This window comes from Lonchura striata, chromosome 14 (genome assembly GCF_046129695.1).
Source record: "Lonchura striata isolate bLonStr1 chromosome 14, bLonStr1.mat, whole genome shotgun sequence".
NCBI lineage: Eukaryota > Metazoa > Chordata > Aves > Passeriformes > Estrildidae > Lonchura > Lonchura striata.
In genome coordinates, this window is record NC_134616.1 from 18480458 (window position 1) to 18497067 (window position 16610).

Here is a 16610-nt window from a genome sequence, read left to right on the forward strand (position 1 = left end):
TCTCACATAAGCCACCTCTGCAGCCTCCTCCTGCAAAAGCACGCAGGAGTCCTCCAAGACAGCATTTCTGTTACCTCACCAGTCTGCAGGCACAGCTAAAGCACAAGGAGTACACACTTCCTGCAGACTTCATCCAGTTTCTGATAGGAGCACGTGAAATCCAGTCCAACACCACAAAGACTGGCTTTGAACAAACAGCACATTTTATTGTAAAAAAAGAAATAAAACCAGGTCATTGTTTCAGTCCTCAGCTCCCAAACACCTCTGTTTTCTGTGGAGGTTTTATGTTCATCCTTTGAACTTGGGAATGTCTCAATCAAAGGTGATCCGAAAGCTGCGCTCCTGCTCCTTGCGGCGACTCTCACAAACCTTGGTCACCTCTTCCACCTTCCTCTGTAGCACAGCTGTGGCAGAAACAAGGGATTAAATGTCACAGTCACCCCAGAACACAACCCTGCACAGTTTTGCCTGCAGAAAGAAAAATAATTCCTTGCTGACAGTCACTCAGATTTGTCAGTGGATAAAGCAGGAGGAAAACACAACCCAAAGTACTACCAATAAGACAATGTTTTCGTTATTTAATGGCAAAAGAAAAAATTTGTCTCCTTTCTAGGAAAGTTTAAAGCAAACAGATAGCTATTTTTACACACATTATGTAAATTCAGGTTGCACAGGAGCTGTACCAGATTTGCTGAAAAAGGCATGTTTAGAATGGGAAGCTTAGCAGGAGTGTTCTGAAAGAAAACACCGAATTAGACCCTGACCTAAGCCAACATGAAGAAGAGCAGGTCTGCTTTCACGCAAGTTGTTACCCCAGGTGTGAGCATTTCACAGCACTGTAACTAGGCTCTGGGGCTCTGAGAGGAGAGCTGCTTTATTCTGCCGTGCCCCCGTGTGGCTGCTACCAGTTAAAATCCAAACGGCACAAAATTCCAGAATCCCTCACCAGGAGGCACTCTTCCAGAGGGAAAACTTCCTTTTTTCTGTCTTGTTTTAGTATGACTCCACTGTCAAGTGCCTATTCCTGAGTGCATCTCTGTGTGCAATGGAACTCAAGCTTTGGAGGTTGTGAAATTCCCATACTATTCCTGCAGTTACCCCACCTGCAGATCAAGGCAGGCTGCTCCATCTTATCTGGATGTGACTTCCTGTTTTCAGACTGGGAGGGATAGTAACACTCAACACACACACATTTCCCTCACCAATTTTCCTGCACCACAGAGAAACCACACAATCTTTAGAAGCTGAACTATTTAACATTAGTTTGACAGAATGAATAAGGTTTTCAAGTTCTCTGCTTTGTACTGACGCAATTCAAGGAGGGCTTTCTGGGTAAAAATACCAGTTGTCAGGAGTAACTTCCCAGCAGAGGCCTCTCATCAGGCACAGCAGCAGAATTCAAGCAGATGTCAGAAGGGACAATGCCACTGAAGGCTGAGGAGGAAGATTCCTCAGGCATCCTCAGGAATTCAGGGATGAACACTCACACACAGCTCCTGCTTCCCACTCACACTGCCAAAAGGCTGCAGGACAAATCTCACCTGAATTCTGGTCAATCCACTGCAGGGAATCCATGTGTGCATTCAGAATTTTACAGATCTGCTGAAGCTGAGCAGAGAGAGAAGGTGCAAGTTAGTTGCGAGACGGCATAAACACCAGGAGGAGTCAAAGGCAAAGTTATGCCTTTCCCAAGAGAGCAGCCACTTAAGCCAGGGAAGTGTGTGCAGCAACACTGCTACTTGGCTATTCCATAGCAGCAAGAAAACTGAACAGTTTAGATAACATGTCTGTGACTTTGGCTTATCTTAATTTAAGACCTAGGAACCAGCAGAATATTCATAACCTTAGGCTTAAGGTGGCAAAATTCAAAATGAATGTGGGTAAACTCAGTCTAAAATACTAAAAGGAAATTTTTGCAGAAAAAAGCTTCTGGGCAAAGCCCTAAGGAGCATCAAAATCAATTTAAAAGATATCAGGAGCTGGTTATACAGATCTTGTTTTATGAGGATATAAAAATAGTATGAAGAAAAAGTATAAGTGGAATATCCACATGGGGACAAATTAAGAGTTAGAATTATTTCAATATCATTTGCCTCTTCAGCAACATAAAATAAAAGCTTGCATTTACCGGGTCACTCGAGTCTGCTGGGCCTCCTGATGTATTCAAGTGATCAATAATGTCCTTCAGATCTTGTGCCATGCGCTTCAGCTGAGCATCGATGTTTTCAGCCAGTTTGTAGCTGCAGAGCACACAGGAACCAAGATCAGAATGGTCAAAGCCAACTTGGAGGGCCTGCTCACAGTCACACCAGCTGTGGGCCATCAGCATCAGCTGCCACAGCTGCAGCCCAGGCTGGCAGAGACTGGGAGCTGCACCCAGGGAGGCTCCAGCACCCACATGAGGGGACTCCCAAGCTCTGTCTCCCTTGAGCTACACATGGAGACAGACCAGCAAGAGAGTGGAGGACTCTGAGTAAAATCTAAAGTTGCCGTGCATAAACCAGGAATAAATATCTGACGGTAGGCACTGATTGTTAATCCTGACACCCATCCCAGCTCCACTCCTGCTGAGGGCTGTGGGCACAGGCCAGTGCTCGGCCCCCATCCCCACAGGTTTGTGCCTCACGTCCTCTCCCGTTCCTCATCTGCGTGCTGCAGGTAGATGGTCCCGCTCTGCTCCTTCACAGACTCCTCCAGAGGGGACAGCAAGTCCTCCAGCTCCTTCTGCTGGGACAGAATGAAGTCCAGTTCCTGATCCAGTCTGCAAAGAGAGCCAAATGCTTCCCGTTCACGCTGCAGACTCTGCAGAGCTGTCACACAGCCAGGCAGGCCCATGCAGAGAAGAAATAAAATCATTTCAAGTGCTCCAGGTCTCCTACCTCTTCTGGTCAACCTTCACCTTCTCCACTTCTCTGTGTAAAGAAGTAATCTGCAAACAGAAGACATTCCATGGCACCTTAAAAACCAAGAAGGCAGCTCTCCAAAGAAGGGAGGTGTGAGGGAGAGAGCACAGCATGCAAGTTCTACTGCAAACAAGGGATGGCCACATAAAGATTTACAGAGCCAAGATGGAATAAGGGAGGTTCAGCTTGGAATGATCCCCCCTAAGAGAACTCGGTATCACAGAGCAAAGGCACAGAACAGATCTCCAACTCCAAGGCCTAAGGGCCAGAAGTGACACACAGAGAGGCTGTGAAAAGCACCCAGCTGGAGCTCACATCTATTTCACAAGCAGCAAGTCCCACTGAATGGCTTGCTGCACCTGTAGCAGAGAGCTCTGAGGAGGCAGGCAGGCAGAGTGAGGCTCCACTGGAGGTCAGCTCACCTTCTCCCCGTTCTCTATCAGCATGCGGTCCCAGGCATTGACTTGTGTGGCTTGATGGAGGAAGTGCTTCTCTTGGTCCTCCAGCTCCAGGCTCCACTTGTTGATCAAACTCTCCAGCTGGGCATAAGTCATCACTGGGGGGGCACTGAGGGGCAGCACAGGACACGAGGTCAGGAAAGAGAAACACCACAACACTCCCTGATTTCCCCTTCCTCCTGCCGACCCCAGCCTGAGCACTGCAGCTGCTCCTGGCCCAGGCAGGGAATGCTCAGTGGTCACAAAAGCCCACCTGGGCGTGGTGCTTGTGGTTATGGCAGCTGTGGAGGTCACAGCTCCAACGGCACCAGTGGTGGTCAATGGCTTCAGATTCAAAGGAAAGCCAGAAGCAGAAGTAGTCCCTGCAGGAAGAGATTCAAGTCAAGCAGCAGAAGGGGACACACCTGGTACCTCCCAAGCACAGAAAGCTCCAGGGTGCACTGCCCATGGCTCTAGGAGCTGCAGTACATCCCTCTGAAGGCAACAACTGCAAATGCTCCATCTGTCAGGGAGGGAATGAACACATCCCAGCCCACAGCCCTGTCAATGTCCTCATGCTTTACTGCAGAACCAATAACTGCCAGCACACCCAGCTCCTCCCCTGCACCTTTGCAGTGAGTGAGAGAATTCTGTGTTTTCACAAAGAGAGGGAAAAGGATCCGAGGAGGACAGACTGTGCTCTTTTCAGTTACTTGAGGGCTTTACAAATCACAACTGCTCTGCTGCTACCCTGACATGGCTCTTTACACCCCTACAGGGCACTGAATTCAGTCTCCCCTCTCTTCAGTGCCTTTCAGCATCTTGTTCCTACCAGTGGCAGTGCTTGTTGTGGCAGCTGTGGTTGCAGGAACTTTTAATCCAAAGCCAAGTGTCCCCAGACTGGCTGTCCCAGTGGAACCAGTGGAAGTGGCACCCACTGTGAAGAGAAGACACCATTAACAGGTTGCATAAGCCGTGGAATGCAGGGCCCCTTGGGAAAGCTGTGCCCAGCCTGCTGGCCCTCTGCCTGCAGCAGCAGCAGCCCCAGGGAGCAGCAGCCACGCTGCTCCTCTACTGCCCCAGGGACAAACCTGCCTGGAGAGACTCACGTGAGAGGCCCGAGGTGCTGGAGGAGGCTGGGGCTGAGGAAGTTGCCACAGATGCAAACAAGGAGGGCCCCGTGGAGCCCAGCACTGAGGTGGTGCTGGTGGTGGAGGCCGTGCTGGCAGCTGTGGATGTGACTGCAGGGACAAACAGCTCCATGTGAACAAGCAGAGCACACTGAGCTTCCAGCCCTTGCACAACAACCCTGCAGGGAGGGGGACACAAACTGCCCAGCCACACCAGCTCCTGGCCATGGCAGCATTTTCACCTCCTTTTCCTCTTATTCTCCCTCCCTGCCTGTCTTTCACAATGTACCCCTTGAAGATTGTGCCTCCCTCCCACTGTGCTCCCAAACAAGCACAGAACAGAATCTGGCATGTGGGACACAATCAGAACCACAGGACACGCTGTCCAAAGGCTCCAGGAGCTGACACTTATCACCACTGCCAGGGCAAACCCACAGAAACACATGCTTGGGGCCCCTTTCCACACTCAGTATATTTGTCTGCTTCCAACAGACAACTATTACCAGGAGGACAGCAGACTCCCCAGAGCCTCAAGGAATCGTTGTCTAGAACAGCTTCCTACCTCCAAGCTTGGTTCCAAAGGACAGGATGGGTGCCTGGCTGGTGCTTGTGGTCGTTGTTGCTGTGGTTGTACTGGTGGCTGCTGTTGAAGGCAGTGCAAAGGTCAGACCTGGAACCAGGTGCAGAAGGAAAAGATGCACTTTCTTCCTGCAGGCCAAAGAGCACTTGCTGCCCAGTACTGCAGACCCTGGACAGGCCTGTCACAAACACCTCTGGCTCCAGCCCCTCTCACTCCACTGTGCCTCAGCACAAGCCAGAGGCTGCAGAGCCTTGCCCCAGTTGTACCTGCAGACATGCCCATGCCACAGGCTGCCAGCCTCCAGCTGCCCCCAAGGCTGTGTCACAGTCCGTGTGACAGCCCAGACAGCCACGATACAGAGTGCCACCAGGCAATTCCAGAAGGCTTCAACCCACACACAGCAGCACCAGAACACCTCAGAAGGCTGCAAGTGTCAGCCCCTCTTGTTCTTCAGCCCAGCTTCCATACCCTCCTGTTCATGCACTGCCCTGTGTGCCCCCTGCTCCCTTTGGGGGTTGCTCAGTGCCCCTGGGCACTCCGTGGCTCAGTGCTGTCAGTGCTGCTCCCCTGCTTTTCACAGCTGGAGCCACGGGGGTGAGGCTGGGCCCCATCCCAGTGCCCACAAACCGTGTGCCTGTGTCCCAGCTGCACACAGCACAGCCTCCAGCAGCTCACCCACCTGTGGGCTGCCCCCCGAGGCTGAAGGGCGCTGCTGCCGGGCTGGCAGCTGCCAGGGTGGCCGTGCTGGTGCTGGCAGCAGCCGCAGGGGCCGTGCCAAAGCTCAGCCCTGCGGACGTTGCCTGCGGAGCCGCGGTGCCGATGCTGAACCCGGCCGTCCCCGCCTGAGTCGTGGTGCCACTGGAGAAGGTGAAGCCTCCTGTTGTCCCAGACGGAGCCGTGCTGCTGCTGCTGCTGCCTCCTGAGCCAAAGGCAAAGCCAGACGGGGCTGCTGCCTGACTCGATGGTGTGCTGGTTGCCACAGGGGCAGCAAAAGAGAAGCCCCCCGTGATCCCAGGAGCTGGAGTGGTGGTGCTGGCTCCAAAGTTCACTTTTGGTGTGTTTGCCCTGGGGAAGAAAAGGAAAGAAAGGAAACCACTCTGCTTGAGACATACATCCACTCAAGTTCACGGCCGGCTTTCTCCCTGACCATTTGCTGACAGCAGAAAACTCCTTTCAAAGGGCTGCAAAAACACCTGGGCAGGCTTGTGTCCCAGTTCTGACAACAGACTCCATCCAGCTGCTGTCACCTGCCATACCCCCTTAGGGCTCTTTCTAGTGACCCTGCTTTCATTACCTGCACCCAGCCAGGTACCACAGGACATTTTACGGCAGCACACGTGAAGCTGCTCCATCTCTCTCAGCTCACCTCTTTCCACTCCCTCTACCCAAGGCTGGTTTTTGCTGCTCGTCCCCATTTGAGCTCCCTTCCCACAGCTCCCATCTGGCAAGCTTTGACAGCAGCGGTTCTGCAGAGCCGCTGCAGAACCCGCAGCCTTTCCTGAGCGACAGATCCCTCCCAGCGTGCCGAGAACACGTTCAGAGCACTCCGGATCGGGGCAGAAGGAATACGACGTTTCCTCCTCGGCACAGAGCTCGAGCGTTTCTGTGCCGCGTGTGCAGCCCCGTTCCGGGCGGACAAGCGGAGCTTCTCCTTCCCACGCGTGCGAGGGCCGCCCTGGGCAGCGGGGCCGGGGAGCGCCGGGGCTCGCCGAGCAGCGCCCGGCGGGCGGTCGGTGCCGGGCCCGGGAGCGGCGGGCACCGGGCCGGGCCCGGCTCGCTCGGGGCGGAGCGCCCGCCGAGCCTCGGCCGGCCCGCCGGGACCGCGCTCCCTCCGCCCGGCCCTCCCCGGCCCGGCGCTCACCCCAGCGGGAAGGCGGCGGCCGCCGGGGCCGCGGGGGCCGCGCCGGCCGAGCCGAAGCTGAAGCCCGCGGGCTGCGCGGCCGTGCCCGGCCGGCTGAAGGAGAAGAGCCCGGCGGGCTGGCCGCCGCCCGCCGCCGGCGCGGCGCTGCCGAAGCTGAAGCCGGTGGAGGCGGGCGCGGAGAAGGAGAAGCCGGCGGCGGCCGCGGTGGCGGCGGCGCGGGGCGCGCCCAGGCCGAAGGCGCCGCCGGGCGCGGCCGCCCCGAAGCTGAACTGGCTCATGGCGCGGCGGCGGCGGCGGCGCGGGCCGGGCCCGGAGCGCCGCGATGGCGTCACCGGCCCCGCCCGGGCCCGCCCGCGCCTTCCCGCCCTCCGCGCCCATTGGCCGGCGCGGCCGCCACTCGCGGCAGGGCGGCTCCCATTGGCTGCCGGGCCGCGAGGGGCGGGGCGAGCCGGCGTTGCTGTGGGGACGGGGGACGCGGCTGCGGGACCGGGTGCGGGACGGGGACAGCGGGAGGGACAGGGACAGAGGGGGGGACAGGGACAGAGGGGGGGACAGGGACAGAGGGAGGGACAGGGACAGAGGGGGGGACAGGGACAGAGAGAGGGACAGGGGACAGCGGGAGGGAGACGGGACACCGGGCTGGGACAGGGGACACCAAACGGGATTTGGGACACCGAGCGGAATTGGGGACACCGGGCAGGGACAGTGGAGACCGGGCTGGGATTGGGGACACTGGGCTGGGTTAGGGGATACAGGGTGGGACAGTCCATCTCAGCATATGCTTTGATTTTTGCTTCAGTTTACACATTTTGTCCTTACACACTCAGGAACCTGGCGAAACTTTTCCTTCCCAAACACACAGTAGGAAAATTGTGCTTTACAGGCTGTTCCAAGCACATTTGGCTCCCACTTCATGTGTCATTTTTTTTCCCTGCAGGGGTGAGCAGTGGGTACGGATATGGACAGCGTGTTCTCAGGCTCTTCTCTGCAGAGCCTCGCCAAACTGCTGCGTGATGCTGCAGGAGAGGATGATGATGATGATGATGATGTGGTGAGCCTTCCACGAGAGTTGCTGCTTCTTTTACATATTGTACCATAGCCCAATCTTGTTAATCAAGGAGAAGCTAATCTCTTTTTCTCCAGAGAGAGTAAAAACAGAATGAAAACCTTAGAAGGTTTTGGTTTGACTGAAACAGCTCAAGGATACTTTCAGAGTAACCAGTTCTTGAGAATGAGCAAAATGCCCCAGGAAAACAAGGAGACATTGTGAGGACAACACATGGATTAGTTTTTCAGCCTGAAGGAAAAGAGAACATGGGCTTGAAAGAGCTTTAGATACTCCAGACTTCCCACCACTTTTTCCTGAACCCTGCTGGAGATGAAGGCAATTACAGCCAGATATTATGGGGAAAAATTTGCTGCTCAGCTTCTGAGTAAGGACCAAGATATCCAGAGGCAACTGAATGTATTAATTGCATATGTCAGGCATTGAAGAACTCTAGAGATAATTGATCACTGAAGTACAATAGGTATTTTGCTGGTTGTAAAATAGGGCAAGGTGAATAATCATTCTAAGGTACATAATCTGAATGAATAATGAGAGAAATACCTGAATGTATTCTTCTATATCAGTTCCTCTCAGGAGCAGATGAAAATCACAGCATTTGGAGAACATGCATTATTCCTGCAACACCTGCTTTTATCTAGGCCTGCCTGTGTGCTGGGAAAAAATGTTCCCAGGAGCCCCAAAGGTGCCAACAATGTAGAAGGCCTCTGTGAAGGCTCAAAACTTTGCTAAGTCTCTCAGGATTTTGCATAGGTCATGTTATGACATGAATAATGAAAAAACAAACAAACAAAAACCCTACACAAACAAACAAACAAACAAACAAAACCAGAAAAACAAACAAAAAAAAAAACCCACACAGATAACAAAAACAAACAAAAAACCCCCACCAGATAACAAAAATGGCAAATGCCTGAGTATTCCCCCAAATCATTCCTCAACAAAGAGCTGACCAGCCCCAATAATGGCAATGCAAGTAATATTTGGGATAAAAGGGGTGCATATCCCTTGAAGTTTTCTTTCAGTGGGTTACAGATGTGGTCCTTCACACCCCAACTATCCTCCAGCTGTTTAATGCCTGCCTTTTAAACCCTGCATTATTGCTGTGCATCTCTGCAGTAAACATCCTGATTTTAAAAAGAATTTGTTTACATCTTATTAATAAAATGAATGACACTTCAGAGACAGAAATGGAAAGTTGCCACGAGAGATGTCAATTAAGTCTGAGTCAATCTGGGTAAATTGAAATCTTTATTTTGATTTAATTTAATGCTCTGTGCATATGAGGCACTTTTATTGAACCAAGGAATCTTCATATATAGAGAAATGCCTCACATTGGCCTATTAGCACTAAATTGATTCATAATTAGAGGAAAATGTTGTTCCTCATGATCTCTACTCTAAAAAGGATTCCAAATGCTGTGATGGGGCTTTCATGTAGCACCCTTGGTTTCCTGTAATATTTTCATGGCAGGCAAAGCATGGAAATTTTGCCAAAATGCCATGGAAACCAAAACTGAAAAAGCACATCTGTCTGTATTACTGGGCTTCTGTGAGTCCTGCTTAAACCCAGTGTGTCAAGGTCACTTTCTGCTGTGTGAGAGTGAAGAGAATGTTCAGTGGTTCAGTGGTGAAACTCTGGGATAATGCTTTTTCAATTCTATCAGGGATTTGTTTGCCCTTAGATGATGTGTTGTATTTACAGACATCATAGTTGTAAGCAAGCTTGGCTCTATAAAAAATTGATTTAAGATCCTCGTGTCTTTCTTTGCAGCCACGCTGTTCTGTTGGTGCCATGACTCCTGGGAGTGTTGGACCAGCCAAGAAAGAGACCACCAGTAAGGAGGAGTATTTGTTGTTTTGGCATTCAGCCTCATGTCAGCAGACTGTAACAGCTCTAGTATGATACCACTGCAATAAAAGAGGAGTCACTGACTTTTGAGATGGACATAGCATGACATTTCTTACAATTGCACTGTAAAATGATTCCTTTTCTGAAAGCTTAACTCTAAAGCATGCAAAGAGGAGCAGAAAGGGTAATACCAGAGCAGCCTCCAGGGGAGATGATAACAGTTCAGAGGACAGCCTGGTCAGGGGCGGCAGGGATCATAACTGAGCAGCAAAAGCTCCAGGTAAGTACTCAGGAAAGACAGGAAGGCAGTTTTGGTAAAGACTTGGCAAAGTTAGTGTTAAGTTTTTTGGAGCTGAGGCTGTCACATTATTGAGCACTTTCATTAAAAGCCCTAAGAAAGGCCAACAAGGGCCAGGGTGAGTTTTGCAGGAAAGGAGCCCTGGCAAATAGAATAGATTGTTTTTGCTTTTATTGCTATCCAACAATAACCAGAGATTCTACTCTAAAATCTTCAAGTTTCACACTTACTAGCTTACTAAAAGAATATTTTCCATGCAGGACAGACATAAACCATTCTAGTTTGCCCATAAACTTTAATGTGTCTTAAGCACCTTGTCTGGACTGTGCCCAGTAATTAATGTCAAGAACTGGATTTCTGTGTGAGGAGGTGATCCTCTTGTGAGTGACTCTGCTCACTGAAAATCTCATGTCAGGGGGCTTGTGAAAGATTAGTATTTCATCCCTCTACACTTTACTGATTTTGAAGTGCTAGATATTATATGCCAGAAAGGAGGATTTTCAGGAAATAAAGGTTGGGTAAAGAAGATTTAAGTGAAAGGAAAACATCCTCCCTCTGCAAATCCTCATTCATGAGAGAGTAAGATGAAGAAGACTGTAATCATTACCTAGAATGCTTTTAATGCAAAGATTTTTCTAAAGCCTAGAAATACTTTTCTAGGCTTTAGAAATGGCTTTTCTTTTTTTTTCAGTCTTGAAAAATATTGTAAGCTTTCAGCAAGCCTTGAAGAACAGAGACATTTCAAAATGTGTCAGTGTGATTTTTCTCCTCACTTACAGGTACTTTTCAAGTGAAATCTGAAAACAAGAAAATCATTTGGAATCCAGAGGAGGTCCCAGAAGAATCTGAATTTGATGATACCTGGGACCCTAGAGAAAAGCCAGAGTAAGAATGCTGAGACTGCCTGTGTGGGCTTTACATAGCATTAATGTAAATGAGAGCTAAAAAGCATCTACAGCCAGCTGAAAAGATTGTGTCATGCAAGAAAAAAAGGAAAGATATCAGTGTTGCATCTAAAGCAACATGCGAGGAATGGTTTTAACCCCTCTCTTGAAATCTTCTGATCCCAGAACAGAAATTTGTGTTGGTTTTTCCAAAATAAGTTAATGTGCAGTGTCAATAACTTCTATAAAGTGGGATTAGGAGGGGAAGTAGGTCAGAAAAATGATGTATTAACTTTAAAATATGCCATTTGTGTGAAATACCTGCTTTTTCCTGCTGCAACTGAGATGCATCCATTTTTCCATACTCATAAATTCATAAAGTACTCCAATGTATATTTGCATTTCAAAGATTTAAGCTCTTTAGAGACAAATAGTACTGCAGAAGAAAAGCTGTGTGCAGGCAATTCTGAGCTCTTAAATCTTGTCATTCAATCTTAGTCTGTCACAGCACTATTTAAAACCAGAGCCTTTTCTTGCTCATAGAAAAACAGTAGCAAAAATATTCTTGAAATCAGGCATGTAAGGTGGAGTTTGTAGAGGTCAGAAATCCCTGAGTCCATAAAGTCCATAAAGCAGCTTTTGCATTTCCAAGCATTGTTTCAGTGCCATGTCCTGAAGTGTTAAATGCTGGAGCATATGGACTGTAGCCCATGAAGCTGCACATTGTACACCAGAATCTTCACTTTTTCCTGCATGAGAAGTTCAATTTCCCAGTTAAACACAGGACCTGAGACCTACGTAAACAGGGACTCAGCCTTTCTGAAAATGAGGTTTTCAATTTCCCAGATAGACACAGGACCTGAGACCCACCTGAACGGGGACTCAGCCTTTCTGAAAATGATTTGGAATTCACCCTCACGCACAGTTGTCCTTGGAATGGTCACCTGTCAGGTACAGAACACGCTGTCTTTGTATTGTGGGTACAAAGAAGCTTTTCTCGTGCTGTTCTGTGACCCTTCCCCTCTGCAGTGCTTCTCCAGCCTCAAGCACTTCTGACCCGTTTTGCACAGATGAAGAGAGAATTATAAGTCTACAATAGTTCATCAAATGAAGCAAAGAAAATGTGCTAAAAGGAAAACAGATGGCTACAGAGGTGCATCCGGAGCTATTAGACACATTTGTCACTGACTTAGCAATTATTACATATGCAGATGCGCACTGGAGATGTGAAAGACTTTCTAACAGCTTACACAAGTGATCCACCCCAGTAATTTTGCTGAACTTAGTAGGAGTAGCATGTGTTATAAATACAAATTCAGTTTTCCTTTCCCCATTCATTAATTACCAAGAGCAAGGGAATATGTGATTCTACATTTTGTAGATGTGAAGGAGAAGAAAATAAATGTTAGCTGAATGCAAAACTACAGTCTGGCTCAAAAGTGTTATGCTCAGGCTGCAAGAATATGCTAAAAGACAGGACAGAACATATGTAATTGTGGCATCCCCCCTTCTAAATCCATTCCCCAGGAGTTTGTGGTGTTTGACTCATTGATAAGCATGGTATCTGCTTAGGAAGCATTGCCTGGTCCTGCCAAGGCTGTTAGGGAAGCAGAGGCAGCACGGTGAGTGCCTTGGGAGGTGGAGTAAATGATTTTCACCTGCCTTCCAGCTGTCTCAGTCATGGCTCTGAACAGAAACCCAGTGCAGATGGACTGAAGCCTTTCAGGGAGACTGCAAAGGAGGAGAGAGAGTGTGGAGGAGGATTTAGAGTCCTCTGAGAATCAGTTTCCTTTAGCCTCCTGCTCCAGTATTATTTAGTAATGACTTCTCTTTGGCAGGTATGAGATTTCATTCAAGCAGCATGTGGGAACAGAGGATGTCTTCTTTGGGATGACTGGGAAAGACCCCTCCACTGCCTGCTGTGAAGATATAGTGGTGAGCTGAGCCTGGAGCTCTGGTCCCTTCTTTGTGCTCTTTCTCTGCTCTTTTCCATCTTCCCATCCTTCTGAGGGACAGAATGTAAACACCAAGCTCCACTGCTGCCTTTGACCTCCTGTAGCATTTTCTCATGGTTCTCCAAGCATTTTTAGATGACATTTACACTTGCTAACCTGAGGAACTTGTATCTCCTCAAGGACCAAGTGTGCTCAAGGGAATCTATGCAAATACATATGCCCCATATAAACTTAATGGGAATAAAATGTATCTCTGAGATGAAGTTTCATCTTGGACACAGTTTGGAGAGGAGAGGGGCTGGGAAGGAGAGTTTTTTCATCTTCCTGCATTTTTACAAGGTGTGTGTGCTAGCAGAATGCTACAATGCTGACAGCCTTTAAAGTTCCAGCTATCAGATCCTGCCTCATCATTATATAATCAAAGACCTCTCTGGTTTCTGAGCTCCAGGACAGGTAGAACTGCTGTGTTATCTTTCTAGCAGAAGCAAACTGTCCCTGCAATGCACAAAGCCTGAGGCTTTTGCTGGATGTTGAACACCTGTCAAGCACATTAGCAGCTCAGGAACTGGAAGAGAATAGGATATCAATACACATCACTAAGCTATTGAAAGCAGTCATTATCACTGTCGTATTTTCTCTGATACAAATTACCTACTCAAAACGTTGCTCTTTGATACTAGCATTGAAATATTCATGAAAATGAGCTCTTTTATGGCTTTTAGGGTAACATGTAATCACAGCTTTACCTCTGCCCATCATTTCAGATTAAAATCAAGCTGCCAGAGACAAAGTACTCAGACATCACATTAGACATCCAGGACAAGGTTCTCGACCTCCGAACTCCCAAAAAGTAAGTGTAGCACAATTGATAAAAGTACAGTTAATACCTTGTTTGAAATGGGGTTTAGCCAAGCTTTGAACTGCATTTTGTGTGGAAAGCTAATGATTGTACTATTAATTGCTCATGAGAAATAAATACGGAAAAAACGCCCATAGTCCATCCCTGGGTGTACAGTCTGCTGGCTTTGAATCTGTGATACTGTCCAGTAAAAAGCTTGGGGACAGATTTTGGCTACTTAAACAACAAGGTTTCAAGGGCTCAAAACACCTGGCAAACAGCTGCCCAAGGTCTTCAAAGACTTAGTTTAGTATTCCTAAGAACTAATTTGTACAAATAGATATAACTGAAGATGGTAAAAAAGTGCAGATAAATTTTCAATAGCTGAAAGCCAAATTATGGACATATCCAAGCACAAATGCAGAGATGGAAATGTTACAAGGTTTTCTAAAGAGATTTCCTTTGATTTTTTTTTTAATAGGGGTATTTCAAGCCTATAATCAACTGACTGATGCACTCTTGGATTTCTCAGTCTTCCTCCATCTCTCCCTCAGTGTGCTATTCCCCTGCCTGAGATTTCCAGATAATTCCCATGTCTGTTTCGCTCAAAGTCCTTCTTCATAAAGATTGTTTTTATAAGAAACCTTAATCTTCTCTGGGCTGACTTGCTGCACTGAATGGAGTGTGGGAAGATCTATATGAGAATAGCTTTCTGCAGATAAATTTGTGGTGCAGGCCATGGATTAAGGCCTAAATAAGTCCCCAGTAGACTAACTATAGAAAATTCACTTTTCTCTGCCAAAACCAGGCCATCAGTTTCCCTGTGCTTGGTTTTAACCCAAGGATGCAACAGGAGTGGAATAAGGTTTGGGAATGTTAGTTTTGAAACTGGAAAACTGGGAGGAATAATTGTTCGGCTTATGACTTGCTGAACCTATGGGCAGTAAGAGAAGTAGCTTAATGCAATGTTGCAGATGTAGGAAAACCTCAGCATCCTTTTCCTTTTGCAATTCTACCTTTTTGGTGACTCAGATCTGCTATTATCTTCTCAGTACCCAGCTGTCTCTAGTCACAAACCTAGAAAATAAAAAGTTCACCATAAATCTGATGGTTGCTTGGGTACAGCCTGAACCAGTGCTGCTTTCAGAAATATAAGTGAAAATCTTTTCAGTATGAAGGAAATAATCAAGATGTCAAGTTTTACATACTGAAAAACTTTGTTTTCCCACAGATGGGTAGGAAGACTCAAAGTAACTGCTTCCAGCTCTGTAGTGCTGGGGCTGCTTCTAAGCCAAGCTGCTTTTAAATGATGGAAATATTTCAATCCAGTCCTGCTGTGCATGAGGTGTTGCAGGAGCCCCACAACCTGTCACAATAAGGAGATCTATTGGAATAACATTCCCTGGCATACTGAGTGAGGAATTGCAGGAGTAAGTTGCAGTGACATCTCAGCTGCTCCCCTGATCTGAGACACTGACATTCCCTGTGTCCTCTTTCACAGGAAGCTGCTGCTGCACCTCCCCTACCCTGTGAACAGCAAGGAGGGTAGAGCTCGTTTTCTCTCTGAAGAGGAGATCTTGGAAGTCACCTTGAGAGTCTCAAGAAAGTTGGATTTCCTAAATTTTTCTGATGGCTAGAGAGATAATTTGCAAAAATTAATGTTCTAGTTTGAAGTCTTTTGGAAACCCAACTTGTTCTGAAATAGTAGATGGTTTCCCTTGAACAGGGGAATATCTCTGGAGAAATGAGTCAGGAGGAGCACAGCACCCCCAGGCTGTAACAGCTAATGCTGTCTGGCTCTTACACTGCTCTGGTTAACTTTCTGCTTCCCTCAGTCTGGTACAGACCCTGTGAATCAGAAAGTGGGAGATTCCAGTTCTGTCAGCCAGAGAAAACCTTTTGTGAGGTCAGGGCTGAGAAGTAGCACAGTGAGGCTCTGGACAATGTCTGGTTTCAAGACTTGCAAGTGCTAATGTCCTTGCTTGGTCTCCAGTGGGACTGGGGCCAGTTCAGAATCTTCTCTTGCCTATTTCTTGGTGAGAAGATCATTCTTCAGGGATCCATATCCACATCTGAGGCTCTTTTACACTGGCAGAACAAGTTAACCAGCTACAGTTGGATTGCTGAACATCTCAGCTCTTTTGAACAGTTTTTTGACAATTTATGGTTCAGTGTTGTCTATTCATCTGCTGTCCCTCCACCTATTTTTCTGATCTTTCTTGATTAATAAAATAATAGGTTCTAAGGAACAGTTCCAGTTATCTTCGAGTCTGCCTTCTCTACATTATGCTCTGAGAGACTTTGTAAAAGTTGAGATAAAAGGAATTTTGCATAACAAAGCTTTTCTCAAAGGGCTGAAATGCTGCAAAATCTATTCTTTGGCCTTCAGGTCCAACCTGAAGATACAAAGTTGGGTAACCAGGGTGTTTCTCTCAGTAGCTGCTGGGCAAATATATTAATTTAACATTGTTAGTCCTGCAGAAAACTGAGGTACTTGCTCAATGATCAAAGTGGAGAGGAAAAGCAGGCCCTGGCATGTTAATTGTACACTTAACCTAAAGCCTGTGAGTACTTTCAGAGCAAAATGGCTTGAGTCCTGCATTCTTCTGGGGTGGAGGTAGAGGAAAATAATTGACCAGCCAGACTGCAGACAGCACCCATGCAGGTAAATTTGTGTCAGCCTGTAATGAGAAGATGGATACTCCATGATGGATTGCAGACACTGACAGTGAGTTTAAAGGTGTAGCCACTGTATGTTTGTAATACACTGCATTATAACTCCAGGACAAATTAGGCTGATGTCTGG

At 47.9% G+C, this 16610-nt stretch overlaps 2 protein-coding genes across 3 annotated transcripts; one reads left to right on the forward strand and one right to left on the reverse strand.

The window, feature by feature from the left end:
* Window positions 1-181: 181 nt before the first annotated feature.
* On the reverse strand, window positions 182-7189 carry LOC110472688 (nuclear pore glycoprotein p62-like). The gene is made up of 12 exons (XM_077786593.1): window positions 6912-7189; window positions 5730-6115; window positions 5033-5140; window positions 4450-4581; window positions 4173-4277; window positions 3615-3723; window positions 3326-3470; window positions 2880-2929; window positions 2627-2761; window positions 2129-2240; window positions 1542-1608; window positions 182-404 (listed from the first exon to the last, which is right to left on the reverse strand). Exons 1-12 carry the CDS (start codon window positions 7187-7189, stop codon window positions 313-315), a joined length of 1719 nt encoding a protein of 572 aa, XP_077642719.1. The 3' UTR covers window positions 182-312.
* Window positions 7190-7351: 162 nt separating this feature from the next.
* Window positions 7352-16055, forward strand: DNAAF6 (dynein axonemal assembly factor 6). Of its 2 annotated transcripts, XM_021534597.3 has the most exons (7): window positions 7352-7401; window positions 7849-7962; window positions 9752-9815; window positions 10907-11012; window positions 12850-12946; window positions 13731-13816; window positions 15306-16055. In XM_021534597.3, exons 2-7 carry the CDS (start codon window positions 7870-7872, stop codon window positions 15439-15441), a joined length of 582 nt encoding a protein of 193 aa, XP_021390272.3. In that variant the 5' UTR covers window positions 7352-7401; window positions 7849-7869; the 3' UTR covers window positions 15442-16055. The 2 variants fall into 2 exon arrangements, with proteins under 2 accessions (XP_021390272.3, XP_077642575.1); XM_077786449.1 differs by lacking the exon at window positions 7352-7401 and having other exon boundaries at window positions 7695-7962.
* The last annotated feature ends 555 nt before the right edge of the window (window positions 16056-16610 follow it).

Coding starts and splice junctions, on each gene's coding strand:
- LOC110472688 (XM_077786593.1), bottom strand. CDS start 7,189: ATGAGCCAGTTCAGCTTCGGGGCGGCCGCGCCCGGCGGCGCCTTCGGC. Junction 2,241..2,626: donor GATGAGGAACGGGAGAGGAC/GTGAGGCACAAA, acceptor TGTGCTCTGCAG/CTACAAACTGGCTGAAAACA. Junction 405..1,541: donor GTGGATTGACCAGAATTCAG/GTGAGATTTGTC, acceptor TTTCTGCCACAG/CTGTGCTACAGAGGAAGGTG.
- DNAAF6 (XM_021534597.3), top strand. CDS start 7,870: ATGGACAGCGTGTTCTCAGGCTCTTCTCTGCAGAGCCTCGCCAAACTG. Junction 12,947..13,730: donor CCTGCTGTGAAGATATAGTG/GTGAGCTGAGCC, acceptor CCATCATTTCAG/ATTAAAATCAAGCTGCCAGA. Junction 13,817..15,305: donor GACCTCCGAACTCCCAAAAA/GTAAGTGTAGCA, acceptor CCTCTTTCACAG/GAAGCTGCTGCTGCACCTCC.